We start from the raw sequence: 26,338 nt of genomic DNA, 5'->3' as shown, positions 1-26,338 counted from the left end.
GAGAATTCCCTGTTTTCCCTTTTTAAGGGCAGCACGGTTGCACAGTAGTTAGCACTGCCGGGGTCCCAGGTTCAATTCCAAACTTGGGTCACTGTCTGTGCGGAGTCTGCACGTTCTCCCCGTGTCTGCGTGCATTTCCTCCGGGTGTTCCGGTTTCCTCCCACAGTCAAAAGTAGAGGAAACCCACACAGACACGGGGAGAAAGTGCAAACTCCACAGAGACAATCACCCGAGGCCGGAATTGAACCCGGGTCCCTTATGCTGTGAGGCAGCAGTGCTAACCACTGTGTTACCCTCAGTTTGCACTGGTCCCATCTCCCAAGAACCGGTTCCAATGCCCCAGGAATCTGAAACTCTCCCCCGACACCATCTCTTCAACCACGTATTTATCCAATACATCCTGCTATTTCTACTCTGACTAGCATGTGGCACTGGGAGTAATCCTGAGATCTCTGCCTTCTCAACTTTCTTCCTAACTCCCGACATTCTGCTTTTAGGACCTCATCGCTAGCTTTTTTTAACCAGTGTTGTTGGTAGCGATGTGTACAACGACCGCTGGCTGTTCACCCTCTCACTCCAGAATGTCCTGTACCTGCTTCGAGACATTCTTGACCACCCTGGAGTCTGATTTACGGCCACAGAAACGCCTGTCTATTACCTTTAAATTGAAACCTCGATAACTATTGCAGTCCCACACTTTTTACTCCTCGCCTCTGCAGCGGAACCAACCGTGGTGCAACAAATCTGTTTGTTGCTGCTTTCGCCTGAGAGGCCATTCCCCTCAACAGGATCCAAAGCGGTAACATAACATAAGAACATAAGAACTAGGAGCAGGAGTAGGCCAGCTGGCCCCTCGAGCCTGCTCCACAATTCAATGAGATCATGGCTGATCTTTTGTGGACTCAGCTCCACTTTCCGGCCCGAACACCATAACCCTTAATCCCTTTATTCTTCAAAAAACTATCTATCTTTAAAACATTTAACGAAGGAGCCTCTACTGCTTCACTGGGCAAGGAATTCCATAGATTCACAACCCTTTGGGTGAAGAAGTTCCTCCTAAACTCAGTCCTAAATCTACTTCCCCTTATTTTGAGGCTATGCCCCCTAGTTCTGCTTTCACCCGCCAGTGGAAACTACCTGCCTGCATCTATCCTATCTATTCCCTTCATAATCTTATATGTTTCTATAAGATCCCCCCACGCATCCTCCTAAATTACAACCAGTACAGTCCCAGTCTACTCAACGTCTCGTAATCCAACCCCTTCAGCTCTGGGATTAACCTAGTGAATCTCCTCTGCACACCCTCCAGTGCCAGTACGTCCTTTCTCAAGTAAGGAGACCAAAACTGAACACAATTCTCCAGGTGTGGCCTCACTAACACCTTATACAATTGCAGCATAATCTCCTTATCTTAAACTCAAGTCTATCTGTTTGAGAGGAAGAATGGGCACAGGCGATTCCTGCACTACCTGGATTCTTGCTCTTCCTGGTGGTCACCCATTCCCATCCTGCCTGCAGAGTCTGAGACTGCAGTGTGACCACCTCTCTACATTCTCCCCCTCGCGGATGCTCCACAGTGTCCCCAGCTGCCGCTCCAGCTCCGAAACCCGGGCTTCCAGGAACTGCAGCTGGAGACACTTCCTGCACACATGCTGGTCCCGGGAACTGGAAATGTTCCTGACTTCCCACATGGAGCACACATGGCTTTGAGCTTTCCTGTCAGGTCTTACCCATTTAAATTAAACCTTTGGAAGATACTTAATATCAAATAATATTAATTACCCCGAAGCCCTTCTGTCCCGGGCCTCGTTACTCCAGAATATCGTCCCAACAAACAATAAACCACAAAACAACCTCTCAAACAGTGATAAAAGTAGTAAATACTCACCCGACCTTACCAATCCGCTCTCTTCCTTGTCACCCCTACTGCTACAGCAGGGCATGATCAGTCAGTGTCTGTTAAAGTGTCGCTGTACTCCAAATTCCCTGTATCCACACTCTGGCTGTGTCTCATCTCTCACTCTCTCTCTCCGCTCCTGTACGTCCACTAGTTCCTTTCGTCGGTGAGCTGATTTTGTTTTACTCGTTCATGGGATGTGGGTGTCGCTGTGCCAGCATTTATTGCCCAACCCTAATTGCCCTTGACGGGGCATTTCAGAGTCAGCCACATTGCTGTGGGTCTGGAGTCACGTGTAGGCCAGACCGGGTAAGGACGGCAGATTTCCCTCCCTAAAGGATATTAGTGACCCAGGTGGGTTTTTACGATAATCGACAATGGTTTCATGGTCATCATTGGACTTTTAATTCCAGATTTTTATTGAATTCCAATTTCACCATCTACAGTGGTGAGATTTGAACCTGGGATCGCAGAGCATCACCCTGGCTCTCTGGTTTATTCGTAGAATTTACAGTGCAGAAGGAGGCCATTCGGCCCATAGAGTCTGCACCGGCTCTTGGAAAGAGCACCCTACTGCAGCCCACACATCCACCCTATTCCATAACCCCACCTAACCTTTTAGACACCAAGGGCAATTTTGGACACTATGGGCAATTTATCATGGCCAATCCACCTAACCTGCACATCTTTGGACTGTGGGAGGAAACCGGAGCACCCGGAGGAAACTCACGCAGACACGGGGAGAACGTGCAGACTCTACAGACAGTCATCCGAGGCCGGAATTGAACCTGGGACTCTGGAGCTGTGAGGCAGCAGTGCTAACCACCCTATTTTATTATTCCCGTGATGATACAACACCACCACCGCCCCATTACTCACACACCAGTTAAAGTTCAGCAATAATCAACACTAATTGAGGCCTTAATCAGGCTTCAGTGATTGATAGTTAACTGTTATTGCAGCTATTGGATAGGTACATGGATTACGGTAAAATTATATAGTATAGATTTATTAGTTCTTAAGGGCAGCACGGTAGCATTGTGGATAGCACAATTGCTTCACAGCTCCAGGGTCCCAGGTTCGATTCCGGCTTGGGTCACTGTCTGTGCGGAGTCTGCACGTCCTCCCCGTGTCTGCGTGGGTTTCCTCCGGGTGCTCCGGTTTCCTCCCACAGTCCAAAGATGTGCAGGGTAGGTGGATTGGCCATGATAAATTGCCCTTAGTGTCCAAAATTGCCCTTGGTGTTGGGTGGAGGTGTTGAGTTTGGGTGGGGTGCTCTTTCCAAGAGCCGGTGCAGACTCAAAGGGCCGAATGGCCTCCTTCTGCACTGTAAATTCAATGATAATCTATGATTAATCTAGGACAAAGGTTCGGCACAACATCGTGGGCCGAAGGGCCTGTTCTGTGCTGTATTTTCTATGTTCTATGTACTGCGAGGGGGCCTGTACATAACTCTCATCAGGGTCTTTTTACCTTTGCGATTCCTCAACTCTACCCACAGAGATTCTGTGCCTTCTGATCCGATATCGCTCCTTGCTATTGATTTAACTTCATTCCTTACTAACAATGCAACCCCGCCCCCTTTGCCCATCTGCCTGTCTTTTCGATCGGACACATATCCTTGTATATTTAGAACCCAGCCCTGATCCCCTTGCAGCCACGTCTCTGTGATGCCCACAACATCTACTGGCCAATTTCAATGTGCGCAACAAGCTCAGTGACCTTGTTCTGTATACTGCGCGCATTTAGGTACAACACCCTCAGTCCTGCATTGACCACCTCCCTTCTCACACTAGTCACCTTTTCTGCTCTGCCTGAGGGTGATGTTGTTCTTTTAATTTTGTTCTCTATTTCCCCTTCAGTATGAACACCCAAAATTGTGATTTCCCCCTTCCTGTTTCTGAGCTCTACCCAGAATGCCTCATTGTATAAGCCCGCCGAAGTGTCCTCCCGCAGTACGGCTATAATATTCTCCTTCATCAGTAATGCTACTCCCCCACCCCTTTTACACCCCCTCTATCTCTGCTGAAGCATCTCTATCCTCCAATGTGCAGCTGCCAAACCTGCCCTTCCTTTAACCATGTTTCTGTGATAGCCACAACATCATCATTCCAAGTACTTTCTCCCCATGTCTGCGTGGGTTTCCTCCGGGTGCTCCGGTTTCCTCCCACAGTCCAAAGATGTGCGGGTTAGGTGAAACATTACCCCTTCCGGTGCAATTGCAGAAATAGAGTGGGGATTGGGACGAGATAGTGTAGTCCTTCAAAGGATCGGTGCAAACCCGGTGGGCCATTTGACCTTCTTCTGAACTGCAGGGATTCCAGGATTCTATTCTATGATTCAGTCAGAACTCCGACCTCAGGCCAGTTGTAAAAGACGCCACTGACAGACTGAGGGTCTGTTCATTGCTGTGTGAGCAGACTGACAGACCGAGGGTCTGTTTATTGCTGTGTGAGCAGACTGACAGACTGAGGGTCTGTTCATTGCTGTGTGAGCAGACTGACAGACTGAGGGTCTGTTCATTGCTGTATGAGCAGACTGACAGACCGAGGGTCTGTTCATTGCTGTGTGAGCAGACTGACAGGCTGAGGGTCTGTTCATTGCTGTGTGAGCAGACTGACAGACTGAGGGCCTGTTCATTGCTGTGTGAGCAGACTGACAGGCTGAGGGTCTGTTCATTGCTGTGTGAGCAGACTGACAGACTGAGGGTCTGTTCATTGCTGTGTGAGCAGACTGACAGACCGAGGGTCTGTTCATTGCTGTGTGAGCAGACTGACAGACTGAGGGTCTGTTCATTGCTGTGTGAGCAGACTGACAGACTGAGGGTCTGTTCATTGCTGTGTGAGCAGACTGACAGACTGAGGGTCTGTTCATTGCTGTGTGAGCAGACTGACAGACCGAGGGTCTGTTCATTGCTGTGTGAGCAGACTGACAGACTGAGGGTCTGTTCATTGCTGTGTGAGCAGACTGACAGACCGAGGGTCTGTTCATTGCTGTGTGAGCAGACTGACAGACCGAGGGTCTGTTCATTGCTGTGTGAGCAGACTGACAGACCGCGGGTCTGTTCATTGCTGTGTGAGCAGACTGACAGACTGAGGGTCTGTTCATTGCTGTGTGAGCAGACTGACAGACTGAGGGTCTGTTCATTGCTGTGTGAGCAGACTGACAGACCGAGGGTCTGTTCATTGCTGTGTGAGCAGACTGACAGGCCGCGGGACTGTTCATTGCTGTGTGAGCAGACTGACAGACTGAGGGTCTGTTCAGTGCTGTGTGAGCAGACTGACAGACTGAGGGTCTGTTCAGTGCTGTGTGAGCAGACTGACAGACTGAGGGTCTGTTCATTGCTGTGTGAGCAGACTGACAGACCGAGGGTCTGTTCATTGCTGTGTGAGCAGACTGACAGGCTGAGGGTCTGTTCATTGCTGTGTGAGCAGACTGACAGGCTGAGGGTCTGTTCATTGCTGTGTGAGCAGACTGACAGACTGAGGGTCTGTTCATTGCTGTGTGAGCAGACTGACAGGCCGAGGGTCTGTTCATTGCTGTGTGAGCAGACTGACAGACCGAGGGTCTGTTCATTGCTGTGTGAGCAGACTGACAGACGGAGGGTCTGTTCATTGCTGTGTGAGCAGACTGACAGACGGAGGGTCTGTTCATTGCTGTGTGAGCAGACTGACAGACTGAGGGTCTGTTCATTGCTGTGTGAGCAGACTGACAGACCGAGGGTCTGTTCATTGCTGTGTGAGCAGACTGACAGACGGAGGGTCTGTTCATTGCTGTGTGAGCAGACTGACAGACCGAGGGTCTGTTCATTGCTGTGTGAGCAGACTGACAGACGGAGGGTCTGTTCATTGCTGTGTGAGCAGACTGACAGACTGAGGGTCTGTTCATTGCTGTGTGAGCAGACTGACAGACTGAGGGTCTGTTCATTGCTGTGTGAGCAGACTGACAGACTGAGGGTCTGTTCATTGCTGTGTGAGCAGACTGACAGACCGAGGGTCTGTTCATTGCTGTGTGAGCAGACTGACAGACTGAGGGTCTGTTCATTGCTGTGTGAGCAGACTGACAGACCGAGGGTCTGTTCATTGCTGTGTGAGCAGACTGACAGACCGAGGGTCTGTTCATTGCTGTGTGAGCAGACTGACAGACCGAGGGTCTGTTCATTGCTGTGTGAGCAGACTGACAGACCGAGGGTCTGTTCATTGCTGTGTGAGCAGACTGACAGACCGAGGGTCTGTTCATTGCTGTGTGAGCAGACTGAGAGACCGAGGGTCTGTTCATTGCTGTGTGAGCAGACTGACAGACCGCGGGTCTGTTCATTGCTGTGTGAGCAGACTGACAGACTGAGGGTCTGTTCATTGCTGTGTGAGCAGACTGACAGACTGAGGGTCTGTTCATTGCTGTGTGAGCAGACTGACAGACCGAGGGTCTGTTCATTGCTGTGTGAGCAGACTGACAGACCGAGGGTCTGTTCATTGCTGTGTGAGCAGACTGACAGGCTGAGGGTCTGTTCATTGCTGTGTGAGCAGACTGACAGACCGAGGGTCTGTTCATTGCTGTGTGAGCAGACTGACAGACGGAGGGTCTGTTCATTGCTGTGTGAGCAGACTGACAGGCCGAGGGTCTGTTCATTGCTGTGTGAGCAGACTGACAGACGGAGGGTCTGTTCATTGCTGTGTGAGCAGACTGACAGGCTGAGGGTCTGTTCATTGCTGTGTGAGCAGACTGACAGACGGAGGGTCTGTTCATTGCTGTGTGAGCAGACTGACAGACTGAGGGTCTGTTCATTGCTGTGTGAGCAGACTGACAGACTGAGGGTCTGTTCATTGCTGTGTGAGCAGACTGACAGACTGAGGGTCTGTTCATTGCTGTGTGAGCAGACTGACAGACTGAGGGTCTGTTCATTGCTGTGTGAGCAGACTGACAGACGGAGGGTCTGTTCATTGCTGTGTGAGCAGACTGACAGACTGAGGGTCTGTTCATTGCTGTGTGAGCAGACTGACAGACTGAGGGTCTGTTCATTGCTGTGTGAGCAGACTGACAGACGGAGGGTCTGTTCATTGCTGTGTGAGCAGACTGACAGACTGAGGGTCTGTTCATTGCTGTGTGAGCAGACTGACAGACGGAGGGACTGTTCATTGCTGTGTGAGCAGACTGACAGACGGAGGGTCTGTTCATTGCTGTGTGAGCAGACTGACAGACTGAGGGTCTGTTCATTGCTGTGTGAGCAGGCTGACAGACGGAGGGACTGTTCATTGCTGTGTGAGCAGACTGACAGACGGAGGGTCTGTTCATTGCTGTGTGAGCAGACTGACAGGCTGAGGGTCTGTTCATTGCTGTGTGAGCAGACTGACAGACTGAGGGTCTGTTCATTGCTGTGTGAGCAGACTGACAGACCGAGGGTCTGTTCATTGCTGTGTGAGCAGACTGACAGACTGAGGGTCTGTTCATTGCTGTGTGAGCAGACTGAATTGCCGCGGGTCTGTTCATTGCTGTGTGAGCAGACTGACAGACTGAGGGTCTGTTCATTGCTGTGTGAGCAGACTGACAGACCGAGGGTCTGTTCATTGCTGTGTGAGCAGACTGACAGACTGAGGGTCTGTTCATTGCTGTGTGAGCAGACTGACAGACCGAGGGTCTGTTCATTGCTGTGTGAGCAGACTGACAGACTGAGGGTCTGTTCATTGCTGTGTGAGCAGACTGACAGACTGAGGGTCTGTTCATTGCTGTGTGAGCAGACTGACAGACGGAGGGTCTGTTCATTGCTGTGTGAGCAGACTGACAGGCTGAGGGCCTGTTCATTGCTGTGTGAGCAGACTGACAGACTGAGGGTCTGTTCATTGCTGTGTGAGCAGACTGACAGGCTGAGGGCCTGTTCATTGCTGTGTGAGCAGACTGACAGGCTGAGGGTCTGTTCATTGCTGTGTGAGCAGACTGACAGGCTGAGGGCCTGTTCATTGCTGTGTGAGCAGACTGACAGGCTGAGGGCCTGTTCATTGCTGTGTGAGCAGACTGACAGACTGAGGGTCTGTTCATTGCTGTGTCAGCAGACTGACAGACTGAGGGCCTGTTCATTGCTGTGTCAGCAGACTGACAGACTGAGGGTCTGTTCATTGCTGTGTAAGCAGACTGACAGGCCGAGGGTCTGTTCATTGCTGTGTGAGCAGACTGACAGGCTGAGGGCCTGTTCATTGCTGTGTGAGCAGACTGACAGACTGAGGGTCTGTTCATTGCTGTGTGAGCAGACTGACAGACTGAGGGTCTGTTCATTGCTGTGTGAGCAGACTGACAGACTGAGGGTCTGTTCATTGCTGTGTGAGCAGACTGACAGGCTGAGGGTCTGTTCATTGCTGTGTGAGCAGACTGACAGACTGAGGGTCTGTTCATTGCTGTGTGAGCAGACTGACAGGCTGAGGGTCTGTTCATTGCTGTGTGAGCAGACTGACAGGCTGAGGGTCTGTTCATTGCTGTGTGAGCAGACTGACAGACTGAGGGTCTGTTCATTGCTGTGTGAGCAGACTGACAGACCGCGGGTCTGTTCATTGCTGTGTGAGCAGACTGACAGACTGAGGGTCTGTTCATTGCTGTGTGAGCAGACTGACAGACTGAGGGTCTGTTCATTGCTGTGTGAGCAGACTGACAGACGGAGGGTCTGTTCATTGCTGTGTGAGCAGACTGACAGACTGAGGGTCTGTTCATTGCTGTGTGAGCAGACTGACAGACTGAGGGTCTGTTCATTGCTGTGTGAGCAGACTGACAGGCTGAGGGTCTGTTCATTGCTGTGTGAGCAGACTGACAGACTGAGGGTCTGTTCATTGCTGTGTGAGCAGACTGACAGACTGAGGGTCTGTTCATTGCTGTGTGAGCAGACTGACAGACTGAGGGTCTGTTCATTGCTGTGTGAGCAGACTGACAGACCGCGGGTCTGTTCATTGCTGTGTGAGCAGACTGACAGACTGAGGGTCTGTTCATTGCTGTGTGAGCAGACTGACAGACTGAGGGTCTGTTCATTGCTGTGTGAGCAGACTGACAGACCGAGGGTCTGTTCATTGCTGTGTGAGCAGACTGACAGACCGAGGGTCTGTTCATTGCTGTGTGAGCAGACTGACAGACCGAGGGTCTGTTCATTGCTGTGTGAGCAGACTGACAGGCTGAGGGTCTGTTCATTGCTGTGTGAGCAGACTGACAGACCGCGGGTCTGTTCATTGATGTGTGAGCAGACTGACAGACTGAGGGTCTGTTCATTGCTGTGTGAGCAGACTGACAGACCGAGGGTCTGTTCATTGCTGTGTGAGCAGACTGACAGACTGAGGGTCTGTTCATTGCTGTGTGAGCAGACTGACAGACGGAGGGACTGTTCATTGCTGTGTGAGCAGACTGACAGACGGAGGGTCTGTTCATTGCTGTGTGAGCAGACTGACAGACTGAGGGTCTGTTCATTGCTGTGTGAGCAGACTGACAGACGGAGGGACTGTTCATTGCTGTGTGAGCAGACTGACAGACGGAGGGTCTGTTCATTGCTGTGTGAGCAGACTGACAGGCTGAGGGTCTGTTCATTGCTGTGTGAGCAGACTGACAGACTGAGGGTCTGTTCATTGCTGTGTGAGCAGACTGACAGGCTGAGGGTCTGTTCATTGCTGTGTGAGCAGACTGACAGACCGAGGGTCTGTTCATTGCTGTGTGAGCAGACTGACAGACTGAGGGTCTGTTCATTGCTGTGTGAGCAGACTGACAGACCGAGGGTCTGTTCATTGCTGTGTGAGCAGACTGACAGACTGAGGGTCTGTTCATTGCTGTGTGAGCAGACTGACAGACCGAGGGTCTGTTCATTGCTGTGTGAGCAGACTGACAGACGGAGGGTCTGTTCATTGCTGTGTGAGCAGACTGACAGGCTGAGGGCCTGTTCATTGCTGTGTGAGCAGACTGACAGACTGAGGGTCTGTTCATTGCTGTGTGAGCAGACTGACAGGCTGAGGGTCTGTTCATTGCTGTGTGAGCAGACTGACAGGCTGATGGCCTGTTCATTGCTGTGTGAGCAGACTGACAGGCTGAGGGCCTGTTCATTGCTGTGTGAGCAGACTGACAGACTGAGGGTCTGTTCATTGCTGTGTCAGCAGACTGACAGACTGAGGGTCTGTTCATTGCTGTGTCAGCAGACTGACAGACTGAGGGTCTGTTCATTGCTGTGTGAGCAGACTGACAGGCCGAGGGTCTGTTCATTGCTGTGTGAGCAGACTGACAGGCTGAGGGCCTGTTCATTGCTGTGTGAGCAGACTGACAGACCGAGGGTCTGTTCATTGCTGTGTGAGCAGACTGACAGACTGAGGGTCTGTTCATTGCTGTGTGAGCAGACTGACAGACTGAGGGTCTGTTCATTGCTGTGTGAGCAGACTGACAGGCTGAGGGTCTGTTCATTGCTGTGTGAGCAGACTGACAGACTGAGGGTCTGTTCATTGCTGTGTGAGCAGACTGACAGGCTGAGGGTCTGTTCATTGCTGTGTGAGCAGACTGACAGGCTGAGGGTCTGTTCATTGCTGTGTGAGCAGACTGACAGACTGAGGGTCTGTTCATTGCTGTGTGAGCAGACTGACAGACCGCGGGTCTGTTCATTGCTGTGTGAGCAGACTGACAGACTGAGGGTCTGTTCATTGCTGTGTGAGCAGACTGACAGACTGAGGGTCTGTTCATTGCTGTGTGAGCAGACTGACAGACGGAGGGTCTGTTCATTGCTGTGTGAGCAGACTGACAGACTGAGGGTCTGTTCATTGCTGTGTGAGCAGACTGACAGACTGAGGGTCTGTTCATTGCTGTGTGAGCAGACTGACAGGCTGAGGGTCTGTTCATTGCTGTGTGAGCAGACTGACAGACTGAGGGTCTGTTCATTGCTGTGCGAGCAGACTGACAGACTGAGGGTCTGTTCATTGCTGTGTGAGCAGACTGACAGACCGAGGGTCTGTTCATTGCTGTGTGAGCAGACTGACAGACCGAGGGTCTGTTCATTGCTGTGTGAGCAGACTGACAGACCGCGGGTCTGTTCATTGCTGTGTGAGCAGACTGACAGACTGAGGGTCTGTTCATTGCTGTGTGAGCAGACTGACAGACCGCGGGTCTGTTCATTGCTGTGTGAGCAGACTGACAGACTGAGGGTCTGTTCATTGCTGTGTGAGCAGACTGACAGACTGAGGGTCTGTTCATTGCTGTGTGAGCAGACTGACAGACCGAGGGTCTGTTCATTGCTGTGTGAGCAGACTGACAGACCGAGGGTCTGTTCATTGCTGTGTGAGCAGACTGACAGACCGAGGGTCTGTTCATTGCTGTGTGAGCAGACTGACAGACCGCGGGTCTGTTCATTGCTGTGTGAGCAGACTGACAGACCGCGGGTCTGTTCATTGCTGTGTGAGCAGACTGACAGACTGAGGGTCTGTTCATTGCTGTGTGAGCAGACTGACAGACTGAGGGTCTGTTCATTGCTGTGTGAGCAGACTGACAGACCGAGGGTCTGTTCATTGCTGTGTGAGCAGACTGACAGACCGAGGGTCTGTTCATTGCTGTGTGAGCAGACTGACAGGCTGAGGGTCTGTTCATTGCTGTGTGAGCAGACTGACAGACCGAGGGTCTGTTCATTGCTGTGTGAGCAGACTGACAGACGGAGGGTCTGTTCATTGCTGTGTGAGCAGACTGACAGACTGAGGGTCTGTTCATTGCTGTGTGAGCAGACTGACAGACGGAGGGTCTGTTCATTGCTGTGTGAGCAGACTTACAGACTGAGGGTCTGTTCATTGCTGTGTGAGCAGACTGACAGACTGAGGGTCTGTTCATTGCTGTGTGAGAAAACTGACAGGCTGAGGGTCTGTTCATTGCTGTGTGAGCAGACTGACAGACCGAGGGTCTGTTCATTGCTGTGTGAGCAGACTGACAGACCGAGGGTCTGTTCATTGCTGTGTGAGCAGACTGACAGGCCGAGGGTCTGTTCATTGCTGTGTGAGCAGACTGACAGACCGCGGGTCTGTTCATTGCTGTGTGAGCAGACTGACAGACTGAGGGTCTGTTCATTGCTGTGTGAGCAGACTGACAGACTGAGGGTCTGTTCATTGCTGTGTGAGCAGACTGACAGACTGAGGGTCTGTTCATTGCTGTGTGAGCAGACTGACAGACTGAGGGTCTGTTCATTGCTGTGTGAGCAGACTGACAGACGGAGGGTCTGTTCATTGCTGTGTGAGCAGACTGACAGACTGAGGGTCTGTTCATTGCTGTGTGAGCAGACTGACAGACGGAGGGTCTGTTCATTGCTGTGTGAGCAGACTGACAGACTGAGGGTCTGTTCATTGCTGTGTGAGCAGACTGACAGACCGAGGGTCTGTTTATTGCTGTGTGAGCAGACTGACAGGCTGAGGGTCTATTCATTGCTGTGTGAGAAGACTGACAGACCGAGGGTCTGTTCATTGCTGTGTGAGCAGACTGACAGACCGAGGGTCTGTTCATTGCTGTGTGAGCAGACTGACAGGCTGAGGGTCTGTTCATTGCTGTGTGAGAAGACTGACAGACCGAGGGTCTGTTCATTGCTGTGTGAGCAGACTGACAGGCTGAGGGTCTGTTCATTGCTGTGTGAGAAGACTGACAGACCGAGGGTCTGTTCATTGCTGTGTGAGCAGACTGACAGACTGAGGGTCTGTTCTTTGCTGTGTGAGCAGACTGACAGACTGAGGGTCTGTTCATTGCTGTGTGAGCAGACTGACAGACCGAGGGTCTGTTCATTGCTGTGTGAGCAGACTGACAGGCTGAGGGTCTGTTCATTGCTGTGTGAGCAGACTGACAGACTGAGGGTCTGTTCATTGCTGTGTGAGCAGACTGACAGGCTGAGGGCCTGTTCATTGCTGTGTGAGCAGACTGACAGACTGAGGGTCTGTTCATTGCTGTGTGAGCAGACTGACAGACTGAGGGTCTGTTCATTGCTGTGTGAGCAGACTGACAGACCGAGGGTCTGTTCATTGCTGTGTGAGCAGACTGACAGGCTGAGGGCCTGTTCATTGCTGTGTGAGCAGACTGACAGACCGAGGGTCTGTTCATTGCTGTGTGAGCAGACTGACAGACCGCGGGTCTGTTCATTGCTGTGTGAGCAGACTGACAGACCGCGGGTCTGTTCATTGCTGTGTGAGCAGACTGACAGACTGAGGGTCTGTTCATTGCTGTGTGAGCAGACTGACAGACTGAGGGTCTGTTCATTGCTGTGTGAGCAGACTGACAGACCGAGGGTCTGTTCATTGCTGTGTGAGCAGACTGACAGACCGAGGGTCTGTTCATTGCTGTGTGAGCAGACTGACAGGCTGAGGGTCTGTTCATTGCTGTGTGAGCAGACTGACAGACCGAGGGTCTGTTCATTGCTGTGTGAGCAGACTGACAGACGGAGGGTCTGTTCATTGCTGTGTGAGCAGACTGACAGACTGAGGGTCTGTTCATTGCTGTGTGAGCAGACTGACAGACGGAGGGTCTGTTCATTGCTGTGTGAGCAGACTTACAGACTGAGGGTCTGTTCATTGCTGTGTGAGCAGACTGACAGACTGAGGGTCTGTTCATTGCTGTGTGAGAAAACTGACAGGCTGAGGGTCTGTTCATTGCTGTGTGAGCAGACTGACAGACCGAGGGTCTGTTCATTGCTGTGTGAGCAGACTGACAGACCGAGGGTCTGTTCATTGCTGTGTGAGCAGACTGACAGGCCGAGGGTCTGTTCATTGCTGTGTGAGCAGACTGACAGACCGCGGGTCTGTTCATTGCTGTGTGAGCAGACTGACAGACTGAGGGTCTGTTCATTGCTGTGTGAGCAGACTGACAGACTGAGGGTCTGTTCATTGCTGTGTGAGCAGACTGACAGACTGAGGGTCTGTTCATTGCTGTGTGAGCAGACTGACAGACTGAGGGTCTGTTCATTGCTGTGTGAGCAGACTGACAGACGGAGGGTCTGTTCATTGCTGTGTGAGCAGACTGACAGACTGAGGGTCTGTTCATTGCTGTGTGAGCAGACTGACAGACGGAGGGTCTGTTCATTGCTGTGTGAGCAGACTGACAGACTGAGGGTCTGTTCATTGCTGTGTGAGCAGACTGACAGACCGAGGGTCTGTTTATTGCTGTGTGAGCAGACTGACAGGCTGAGGGTCTATTCATTGCTGTGTGAGAAGACTGACAGACCGAGGGTCTGTTCATTGCTGTGTGAGCAGACTGACAGACCGAGGGTCTGTTCATTGCTGTGTGAGCAGACTGACAGGCTGAGGGTCTGTTCATTGCTGTGTGAGAAGACTGACAGACCGAGGGTCTGTTCATTGCTGTGTGAGCAGACTGACAGGCTGAGGGTCTGTTCATTGCTGTGTGAGAAGACTGACAGACCGAGGGTCTGTTCATTGCTGTGTGAGCAGACTGACAGACTGAGGGTCTGTTCATTGCTGTGTGAGCAGACTGACAGACTGAGGGTCTGTTCATTGCTGTGTGAGCAGACTGACAGACCGAGGGTCTGTTCATTGCTGTGTGAGCAGACTGACAGGCTGAGGGTCTGTTCATTGCTGTGTGAGCAGACTGACAGACTGAGGGTCTGTTCATTGCTGTGTGAGCAGACTGACAGGCTGAGGGCCTGTTCATTGCTGTGTGAGCAGACTGACAGACTGAGGGTCTGTTCATTGCTGTGTGAGCAGACTGACAGACTGAGGGTCTGTTCATTGCTGTGTGAGCAGACTGACAGACCGAGGGTCTGTTCATTGCTGTGTGAGCAGACTGACAGGCTGAGGGCCTGTTCATTGCTGTGTGAGCAGACTGACAGACTGAGGGTCTGTTCATTGCTGTGTGAGCAGACTGACAGGCTGAGGGCCTGTTCATTGCTGTGTGAGCAGACTGACAGACTGAGGGTCTGTTCATTGCTGTGTGAGCAGACTGACAGGCTGAGGGTCTGTTCATTGCTGTGTGAGCAGACTGACAGACTGAGGGTCTGTTCATTGCTGTGTGAGCAGACTGACAGGCTGAGGGTCTGTTCATTGCTGTGTGAGCAGACTGACAGACCGAGGGTCTGTTCATTGCTGTGTGAGCAGACTGACAGACCGAGGGTCTGTTCATTGCTGTGTGAGCAGACTGACAGACTGAGGGTCTGTTCATTGCTGTGTGAGCAGACTGACAGGCTGAGGGTCTGTTCATTGCTGTGTGAGCAGACTGACAGACCGAGGGTCTGTTCATTGCTGTGTGAGCAGACTGACAGACTGAGGGTCTGTTCATTGCTGTGTGAGCAGACTGACAGGCTGAGGGCCTGTTCATTGCTGTGTGAGCAGACTGACAGACTGAGCGTCTGTTCATTGCTGTGTCAGCAGACTGACAGACGGAGGGTCTGTTCATTGCTGTGTGAGCAGACTGACAGACCGAGGGTCTGTTCATTGCTGTGTGAGCAGACTGACAGGCTGAGGGTCTGTTCATTGCTGTGTGAGCAGACGGACAGGCTGAGGGCCTGTTCATTGCTGTGTGAGCAGACTGACAGGCTGAGGGTCTGTTCATTGCTGTGTGAGCAGACTGACAGGCTGAGGGCCTGTTCATTGCTGTGTGAGCAGACTGACAGGCTGAGGGTCTGTTCATTGCTGTGTGAGCAGACTGACAGACTGAGGGTCTGTTCATTGCTGTGTGAGCAGACTGACAGGCTGAGGGCCTGTTCATTGCTGTGTGAGCAGACTGACAGGCTGAGGGTCTGTTCATTGCTGTGTGAGCAGACTGACAGGCTGAGGGCCTGTTCATTGCTGTGTGAGCAGACTGACAGACCGAGGGTCTGTTCATTACTGTGTGAGCAGACTGACAGGCTGAGGGTCTGTTCATTGCTGTGTGAGCAGACTGACAGGCTGAGGGTCTGTTCATTGCTGTGTGAGCAGACTGACAGACCGAGGGTCTGTTCATTGCTGTGTGAGCAGACTGACAGACTGAGGGTCTGTTCATTGCTGTGTGAGCAGACTGACAGACCGAGGGTCTGTTCATTGCTGTGTGAGCAGACTGACAGGCCGAGGGTCTGTTCATTGCTGTGTGAGCAGACTGACAGGCCGAGGGTCTGTTCATTGCTGTGTGAGCAGACTGACAGACAGAGGGTCTGTTCATTGCTGTGTGAGCAGACTGACAGACTGAGGGTCTGTTCATTGCTGTGTGAGCAGACTGACAGGCCGCGGGTCTGTTCATTGCTGTGTGAGCAGACTGACAGACTGAGGGTCTGTTCATTGCTGTGTGAGCAGACTGACAGACTGAGGGTCTGTTCATTGCTGTGTGAGCAGACTGACAGACTGAGGGTCTGTTCATTGCTGTGTGAGCAGACTGACAGGCTGAGGGTCTGTTCATTGCTGTGTGAGCAGACTGACAGGCGGAGGGCCTGTTCATTGCTGTGTGAGCAGACTGACAGACTGAGGGTCTGTTCATTGCTGTGTGAGCAGACTGACAGGCTGAGGGCCTGTTCATTGCTGTGTGAGCAGACTGACAGACGGAGGGTCTGTTCATTGCTGTGTGAGCAGACTGACAGACTGAGGGTCTGTTCATTGCTGTGTGAGCAGACTGACAGGCTGAGGGTCTGTTCATTGCTGTGTGAGCAGACTGACAGGCTGAGGGTCTGTTCATTGCTGTGTGAGCAGACTGACAGGCTGAGGGCCTGTTCATTGCTGTGTGAGCAGACTGACAGGCTGAGGGTCTGTTCATTGCTGTGTGAGCAGACTGACAGACTGAGGGTCTGTTCATTGCTGTGTGAGCAGACTGACAGACTGAGGGTCTGTTCATTGCTGTGTGAGCAGACTGACAGGCTGAGGGCCTGTTCATTGCTGTGTGAGCAGACTGACAGACTGAGGGTCTGTTCATTGCTGTGTGAGCAGACTGACAGACCGAGGGTCTGTTCATTGCTGTGTGAGCAGACTGACAGGCAGAGGGTCTGTTCATTGCTGTGTGAGCAGACTGACAGACCGAGGGTCTGTTCATTGCTGTGTGAGCAGACTGACAGACCGAGGGTCTGTTCATTGCTGTGTGAGCAGACTGACAGACCGAGGGTCTGTTCATTGCTGTGTGAGCAGACTGACAGACCGAGGGTCTGTTCATTGCTGTGTGAGCAGACTGACAGGCTGAGGGTCTGTTCATTGCTGTGTGAGCAGACTGACAGACTGAGGGTCTGTTCATTGCTGTGTGAGCAGACTGACAGACCGAGGGTCTGTTCATTGCTGTGTGTGCAGACTGACAGGCCGAGGGTCTGTTCATTGCTGTGTGAGCAGACTGACAGACTGAGGGTCTGTTCATTGCTGTGTGAGCAGACTGACAGACTGAGGGTCTGTTCATTGCTGTGTGAGCAGACTGACAGACTGAGGGTCTGTTCATTGCTGTGTGAGCAGACTGACAGACTGAGGGTCTGTTCATTGCTGTGTGAGCAGACTGACAGACTGAGGGTCTGTTCATTGCTGTGTGAGCAGACTGACAGACTGAGGGTCTGTTCATTGCTGTGTGAGCAGACTGACAGGCTGAGGGTCTGTTCATTGCTGTGTGAGCAGACTGACAGACCGAGGGTCTGTTCAGTTGAGATGTGGACCCAGTTGGCAGTTATTCTGTTATTAAATCAATGATAATTTGTTCTGATTGGTTGTCTTCCTCTTTGCAGACTGGAGAGATATCAAAGGATCATCCTGAAGATTCAGCAGGAATCGAACCTGTGCGAGGAACAACTAAAACAATCTGACACTCTCCTCAAATCAGTGAGTGACTCTGAACTAACTCAGTGCCTGGGGAGAGATGCAAAATGTACACAGTGAGGGAGAGTGAATGTGTACATACTCATGGAGAAAGGTAGTGTGTGGATATACCTAGAGACAGAGAACGTGTACATGGGACGAGAGATATAAAGAGGAAGAGTGGGTGTGTGCAATGAGAAGGTGTACATGGAGATTCTGAAATGTTTCTGTACAATATCCACATGAGATGCTTGGTCACATTGAGAATCGTGTTCCATTGAGAATCGTGCTGGACTGTGTAAAGAACTGCTATAGTCACTGAACATGATCAAAAGCTGAGTTCCTTCCTTCATTTCAGTTGTCTGCACAACCAGACCATCAGCCTGCTAAGTGAGCGTTACCCTAAACCCTCCACTTTGGGGTGTTTTCAAACCAATCCCAGTTTGAGATGGGAGTCAGGCGCAAGCGTTGCTGTCCCCCATGTTTGAGGGGGTGGACATGAAGATAATGAGGATGATGCAGGAAATGTGGCCAGAGAGTTTTGGCTGCATCACAGGAGGTTCCAGTTTATAGTATTTCAGACAATCCTGTGCTCATAGCCAGAGCAAAGGAAGAGCTCGAGACTGTGGCAGCTCAAGTGAATCACAGAATTAGGGGCTGGTTTAGCACAGTGGGCTAAACAACTGGCTTGTAATGCAGAACAAGGCCAGCAGCACGGGTTCAATTCCCGTACCGGCCTCCCCGAACAGGTGCCGGAATGTGGCGACTAGGGGCTTTTCCTTTTTTTGTTTTTTAAATTTAGAGTACCCAATTCTTTTTTTTCCAATTAAGGGGCAATTTAGCGCGGCCAATCCGCCTACCCTGCACATCTTTGGGTTGTGGGGGTGAGACCCACGCAGACACAAAAAAAAAATGAAAATCGCTTATTGTCACAAGCAGGCTTCAAATGAAGTTACTGTGAAAAGCCCCTAGTCGCCACATTCCGGCGCCTGTTTGGGGAGGCTGTTACGGGAATTGAACCGTGCTGCTGGCCTGCCTTAGTCTGCTTTCAAAGCCAGCGATTTAGCCCTGTGCTAAACAGCCCCTCGGAGCGATTTAGCCCTGTGCTAAACAGCCACGGGGAGAACGTGCAAACTCCACACGGACAGTGACCCAGGGCTGGGATTCGAACCTGGGACCTCGGCGCCGAGAGGCAATGGCTTTTCACTGTAACTTCATTGAAGCCTACTTGTGACAATAAGCGATTATTATTATATTATTAATACTACAGAGCAGAAAAAACCCTTCAGAGTATTCAGTCTGCGCCGACGCATGAAAAACTCCTGACCTGCCCACCTAATCCCATTTGCCAGCTCTTGGCCCACAGCCTCAAATGTAAAACGTGCCAAGTGCTCAATCCAGTTCCTTTTTAAAGGATGTGAGGCAACCCGCCTCTACCCCCCTCCCAGGCCGTGCGTTCCAGACCCGCCTCTACCCCCCTCCCAGGCCGTGCGTTCCAGACCCGCCTCTACCCCCCTCCCAGGCCGTGCGTTCCAGACCGTCACCACCCTCTGGGTAAAAAGATTTTTCATCAAATCCCCCTAAACCTCCCACTCCTCACCTTGAACCTGTGTCCCCCTCGTAACTGACCCTTCAACGAAGGGGAACAGCTGCTCCCTCTCCACCCTGTCCATGCCCCTCAGAATCTTGTCCACCTCGATCAGGTCACACCTCAGTCTTCTCTGCTCCAGAGAAAACAACCCCAGCCCATCCAACCTCCCTTCATAACTGAAATGTTCCATCCCAGCAACATCCTGATGAATCTCCTCTGCACCCCCTCCAGTGCAATCACATCCTTCCTGTAATGTGGTGACCAGAACTGCACACAGTGCTCCAGCTGTGGCCTCACCAAAGTTCGGTACAACTCCAACAGGACCTCCCTTTTTTTGTAATCTATGCCCCGATTGATAAAAGCGAGTGTCCCACATTCCTTATCACCCTATTAACCTGCCCTTCTGCCTTCAGAGATCTATTTACAACTGGAACATGACCTGCCAACTCCTGCACTCAATGCCCGGGCCAATGAAGGCAAGCATGCCCAATGCCTTCTTGACTACCTTCTCCTCCTGCGCTGCCACTTTCATGGAACTATGGACCTGTCAGCCAGAGAGTGGTGGGTCTGTGGAATTCATTGCCACAGAGGGCGGTGGAGGCCGGGACGTTGAGTGTCTTTAAGACAGAAGTTGATAAATTCTTGATTTCTCGAGGAATTAAGGGCTATGGAGAGAGAGCGGGTAAATGGAGTTGAAATCAGCCATGATTGAATGGTGGAGTGGACTCGATGGGCCGAATGGCCTTACTTCCGCTCCTATGTCTTATGGTCTTATGGACCTGAATGCCCAGATCCCTCTGTATGTCAATGCTTCCAAGGGTCTGCCATTTACTGTATAATTCACACCTGAATTTGATCTTCCAAAATGCTTCACCTCGCATTTGCCCGGATTGAACTCCATCTGCCATTTCTCTGCCCAACTCTCCAATCTGTCTGTATTCTGCTGTATTCTCTGGCAGTCCCCTTCACTATCTGCTACTCCACCTGTCTTAACGTCATCTGCCAACTTGCTAATCAGATCATCTACATTTTTCTGCAGATCATTTATATGTATTAGAACATAGAACATAGAACAATACAGCGCAGTACAGGCCCTTCGGCCCACGATGTTGCACCGAAACAAAAGCCATCTAACCTACACTATACCATTATCATCCATATGTTTATCCAATATGTTGTATTACAAACAACAGAGGTCCCAGCACTGATCCCTGTGGAACACCACTAGTTACAGATCTCCATTCTGAAAAACTCTCTTCCACTGTTACTCTGTCTCCTGTTGCCCAGCCAGTTCTTTATCCATCTAGCTGGCCCACCCCGAATCCCAAGCGGCGTTACGTTTTGTACCAGTCTGCCATGAGGGACCTTGTTAAACGCCTAATTAAAGTCCATGCAAATGGCATGGACTACCTTCCCTCATCAATTAATTTTGTCTCCTTCTCAAAAAACTCTATCAAGTTGGTAAGACATGACCTTCCCCGCACCAAACCATGCTGCCCGTCACTAACAAGGCCATTCACTTCCAAATGTGAATAAATCCTGTCCCTCAGTATCTTCTCCAGCAGCTTCCCCAGCACTGACGGCAGGCTCACCAGCCTATAATTACCTGGATTGTCCCTGCTCCCCTTCTTAAACAAAGGGACAACACTGGCTATTCTCCAGCGCTCTGGAACCCTGCCTGTAGTCAAAGATATCTGTTATGGCCCCAGCTATTTCCTCTCTTGCATCTCTCTTTTAGAGTCCATTATTAAAGATGAGATCGCGGAGTACTTGGAAGTGCATGGTAAAATAGGACTGAGTCAGCACGGCTTCGTCAAAGGGAGGTCGTGTCTGACAAATCTGTTAGAGTTCTTTGAGGAAGTAACAAGGAAGTTAGACAAAGGAGAACCAGTGGACGTGATTTATTTAGATTTCCAGAAGGCCTTTCACAAGGTGCCGCATAGGAGACTGTTAAATAAGTTAAGAGCCCATGGTGTTCAGGGTAGGATCCTGGCATGGATAGGGGATTGGCTGACTGGCAGAAGGCAGAGAGTGGGGATAAAGGGGTCTTTTTCAGGATGGCAGCCGGTGACTAGTGGTGTGCCTCAGGGGTCGGTGCTGGGACCACAACTTTTCACAATATACATTAATGATCTGGAAGACGGAACTGAAGACACTGTTGCTAAGTTTGAAGATGATACAAAGATCTGTAGAGGGACAGGTAGTATTGAGGAAGCAGGCGGGCTGCAGAAGATTTGGACAGGCTAGGAGAGTGGGCAATGAAGTGGCAAATGGAATACAATGTGGAAAAGTGTGAGGTTCTGCACTTTGTAAGGAGGAATTTAGGCATAGACTATTTCCTAAATGGGGAAATGCTTCAGAAATCAGAAGCACAAAGGGACTTGGGAGTCCTTGTTCACGATTCTCTGAAGGTTAATGTGCAGGTTCAGTCGGCAGTTAGGAAGGCAAATGCAATGTTAGCGTTCATGTCGAGAGGGCTAGAATACAAGACCGGGGATGTACTTCTGAGGCTGTATAAGGCTCTGGTCAGACCCCATTTGGAGTATTGTGAGCAGTTTTGGGCCGTATCTAAGGAAGGATGTGCTGTCCTTGGAAAGGGTCCAGAGGAGGTTCACAAGAATGATCCTTTTGCACTGAGTGCTGAATTTGGTGCTTTTTGAGTGCGATAGTGAGAGTTTGGTGACCGAGGGAGTTAGGTGAGGAGGGAGTAAGGTGCTCCTTTCATTTTGTTTCCGACATTTCCGCAAAGAGTGCGAAGAGAGCCAGGAGTTTACAGGAAGTGTAGCTGACTGGGAGCAGAGTCGGAGGGCGGAGATCTAGTTAGTCCACACAGCAGATATATTCTGTAAGGTAAGAGGGGATGGAGGCTAGGCCAGTTACATGCTCCTCCTGTAGGATGTGGGTGGTGAGGGATACCACCGGTGTCCCCACTGACTATACCTGCGGGAAGTGCACCCAACTTCAGCTCCTCAAAGACCGTGTTAGGGAACTGGAGCTGAAGCTGGATGAACTTCGGATCATCCGGGAGGCAGAGGGGGTGATTGAGAAGAGTTACAGGGAGGTAACCACACCCAAGGTACAGGACAAGAATAGCTGGGTTACAGTCAGGGGGAAAAAAACAAACAGGCAGAAAGTGCAGGGATCCCTCGTGGCCGTTCCCCTTCAAAACAAGTATACCGTTTTGGATGCTGTTGGGGGGGATGACCTACCGGGGGAAGGCCCTAGCGGCCAGGTCTCTGGCACTGAGTCTGGCTCTGGGGCTCAGAAGGGAAGGGGGGAGAATAGAAAAGCAATAGTTGTAGGAGATATCAATGGTTAGGGGAATAGATAGGAGATTCTGTGGTCGCGAGCGAGACTCCCGGAAGGTATGTTGCCTCCCGGGTGCCAGGGCCAGGGATGTCTCGGATCGTGTCTTCAGGATCCTTAAGGGGGAGGGGGAGCAGCCAGAAGTCGTGGTGCACATTGGTACCAACGACATAGGTAGGAAAAGGGGTGTGGAGGTAATAAACAAGTTTAGGGAGTTAGGCTGGAAGTTGAAAGCCAGGACAGACAGAGTTGTCATCTCTGGTTTGTTGCCGGTGCCACGTGATAGCGAGGCTAGGAATAGGGAGAGAGTGCAGTTGAACACGTGGCTGCAGGAATGGTGTAGGAGGGAGGGCTTCAGGTATTTGGATAATTGGAGCGCATTCTGGGGAAGGTGGGACCTGTACAAGCAGGATGGGTTGCATCTGAACCAGAGGGGCACCAATATCCTGGGAGGGAGGTTTGCTAGTACTCTTCGGGAGGGTTTAAACTAATTTGGCAGGGGAATGGGAACCGGATTTGTAGTCCAGCAACTAAGGTAGCCGATATTCAGGACGCCAAAGCATGTAATGAGGCAGTGGGGAAGGGAACACTGACAAAGGAGAGTATTTGCAGGCACGGAGATGGGTTGAAGTGTGTATACTTCAACGCAAGAAGCATCAGGAATAAGGTGGGTGAACTTAAGGCATGGATCGGTACTTGGGACTATGATGTGGTGGCCATCACGGAAACTTGGATAGAAGAGGGGCAGAAATGGTTGTTGGAGGTCCCTGGTTATAGATGTTTCAATAAGATTAGGGAGGGTGGTAAAAGAGGTGGGGGGGTGGCATTATTAATTAGAGATAGTATAACAGCTGCAGAAAGGCAGTTCGAGGAGTATCACCCTATTGAGGTAGTGTGGGTTGAAGTCAGAAATAGGAAAGGAGCAGTCACCTTGTTAGGAGTTTTCTATAGGCCCCCCAATAGTAGCAGAGATGTGGAGGAACAGATTGGGAAACAGATTTTGGAAAGGTGCAGAAGTCATAGGGTAGTAGTCATGGGCGACTTTAACTTCCCAAATATTGAGTGGAAACTCTTTAGATCAAATAGTTTGGATGGGGTGGTGTTTGTGCAGTGTGTCCAGGAAGCTTTTCTAATACAGTATGTAGATTGTCCAACCAGAGGAGGGGCAATATTGGATTTAGTACTGGGTAATGAACCAGGGCAAGTGATAGATTTGTTAGTGGGGGAGCATTTTGGAGATAGTGACCACAATTCTGTGACTTTCACTTTAGTAATGGAGAGGGATAGGTACGTGCAACAGGGCAAGGTTTATAATTGGGGGAAGGGTAAATACGATGTTGTCAGACAAGAATTGAAGTGCATAAGTTGGGAACATAGGCTGGCAGGGAAGGACACAAGTGAAATGTGGAACTTGTTCAAGGAACAGGTGCTACGTGTCCTTGATATGTATGTCCCTGTCAGGCAGGGAAGAGATGGTCGAGTGTGGGAACCATGGTTGACAAGAGAGGTTGAATGTCTTGTTAAGAGAAAAAAGGTGACTTATGTAAGGCTGAAGAAACAAGGTTCAGACAGGGCATTGGAGGGATACAAGATAGCCAGGAGGGAACTGAAGAAAGGGATTAGGAGAGCTAAGAGAGGGCATGAACAATCTTTGGCGGGTAGGATCAAGGAAAACCCCAAGGCCTTTTACACATATGTGAGAAATATGAGAATGACTAGAGCGAGGGTAGGTCCGATCAAGGACAGTAGCGGGAGATTGTGTATTGAGTCTGAAGAGATAGGCGAGGTCTTGAATGAGTACTTTTCTTCTGTATTTACAAATGAGAGGGGCGATATTGTTGGAGAGGACAGTGTGAAACAGATTGGTAAGCTCGAGGAAATACTTGTTAGGAAGGAAGATGTGTTGGGCATTTTGAAAAACTTGAGGATAGACAAGTCCCCCGGGCCTGACGGGATATATCCAAGGATTCTATGGGAAGCAAGAGATGAAATTGCAGAGCCGTTGGCAATTATCTTTTCATCCTCACTGTCAACAGGGGTGGTACCAGGGGATTGGAGAGTGGCGAATGTCGTGCCCCTGTTCAAAAAAGGAACTAGGGATAACCCTGGGAATTACAGGCCAGTTAGTCTTACTTCGGTGGTAGGCAAAGTAATGGAAAGGGTACTGAAGGATAGGATTTCTGAGCATCTGGAAAGACACTGCTTGATTAGGGATAGTCAGCACGGATTTGTGAGGGGTAGGTCTTGCCTTACAAATCTTATTGAATTCTTTGAGGAGGTGACCAAGCATGTGGATGAAGGTAAAGCAGTGGATGTAGTGTACATGGATTTTAGTAAGGCATTTGATAAAGTTCCCCATGGTAGGCTTCTGCACAAAGTAAGGAGGCATGGGATAGTGGGAAATTTGGCCAGTTGGATAACGAACTGGCTAACCGATAGAAGTCAGAGAGTGGTGGTGGATGGCAAATATTCAGCCTGGATCCCAGTTACCAGTGGTGTACCGCAGGGATCAGTTCTGGGTCCTCTGCTGTTTGTGATTTTCATTAATGACTTGGATGAGGGAGTTGAAGGGTGGGTCAGTAAATTTGCAGACGATACGAAGATTGGTGGAGTTGTGGATAGTAAGGAGGGCTGTTGTCGGCTGCAAAGAGACATAGATAGGATGCAGAGCTGGGCTGAGAAGTGGCAGATGGAGTTTAACCCTGAAAAGTGTGAGGTTGTCCATTTTGGAAGGACAAATATGAATGCGGAATACAGGGTTAACGGTAGAGTTCTTGGCATTGTGGAGGAGCAGAGAGACCTTGGGGTCTATGTTCATACATCTTTGAAAGTTGCCACTCAAGTGGATAGAGCTGTGAAGAAGGCCTATGGTGTGCTCGCGTTCATTCACAGAGGGATTGAATTTAAGAGCCGTGAGGTGATGATGCAGCTGTACAAAACTTTGGTAAGGCCACATTTGGAGTACTGTGTACAGTTCTGGTCGCCTCATTTTAGGAAGGATGTGGAAGCTCTGGAAAAGGTGCAAAGAAGATTTACCAGGATGTTGCCTGGAATGGAGAGTAGGTCTTACGAGGAAAGGTTGAGGGTGCTAGGCCTTTTCTCATTAGAGCGGAGAAGGATGAGGGGCGACTTGATAGAGGTTTATAAGATGATCAGGGGAATAGATAGAGTAGACAGTCAGAGACTTTTTCCCCAGGTGGAACACACCATTACAAGGGGACATAAATTTAAGGTGAAAGGTGGAAGATATAGGAGGGATATCAGAGGTAGGTTCTTTACCCAGAGAGTAGTGGGGGCATGGAATGCACTGCCTGTGGAAGTAGTTGAGTCGGAAACATTAGTGACCTTCAAGCAGCTGTTGGATAGGTACATGGATTACGGTAAAATGATATAGTGTAGATTTATTTGTTCTCAAGGGCAGCACGGTAGCATTGTGGATAGCACAATTGCTTCACAGATCCATGGTCCCAGGTTCGATTTCGGCTTGGGTCACTGTCTGTGCGGAGTCTGCACGTCCTCCCCGTGTCTGCGTGGGTTTCCTCCGGGTGCTCCGGTTTCCTCCCACAGTCCAAAGATGTGCGGGTTAGGTGAATTGGCCAATGATAAATTGCCCTTAATGTCCAAATTGCCCTTGGTGTTGGGTGGAGGTGTTGAGTTTGGGTAGGGTGCTCTTTCCAAGAGCTGGTGCAGACTCAGGGGGCCGAATGGCCTCCTTCTGCACTGTAAATTCAATGATAATCTATGATTAATCTAGGACAAAGTTTCGGCACAACATCGTGGGCCAAAGGGCCTGTTCTGTGCTGTATTTTCTATGTTCTATGTTCTATCCCTGGAATGAAGAGC

General features: G+C 50.6%; 1 protein-coding gene across 1 annotated transcript in view; it reads left to right on the top strand.

Moving 5' to 3' along the window:
• LOC140425663 (plectin-like) overlaps positions 1-26,338 on the top strand; it is a 620,159-nt gene that overhangs the window by 339,319 nt on the left and 254,502 nt on the right. The window contains 1 exon segment of the mRNA XM_072510158.1: positions 17,529-17,622. Within this exon segment, the coding sequence (XP_072366259.1) occupies positions 17,529-17,622 (94 nt within the window).

The sequence above is a fragment of the Scyliorhinus torazame genome, chromosome 6 (assembly GCF_047496885.1).
Source record: "Scyliorhinus torazame isolate Kashiwa2021f chromosome 6, sScyTor2.1, whole genome shotgun sequence".
Taxonomy (NCBI): Eukaryota; Metazoa; Chordata; class Chondrichthyes; order Carcharhiniformes; family Scyliorhinidae; genus Scyliorhinus; species Scyliorhinus torazame.
This window is presented reverse-complemented; position numbering and strand designations above follow the sequence as displayed.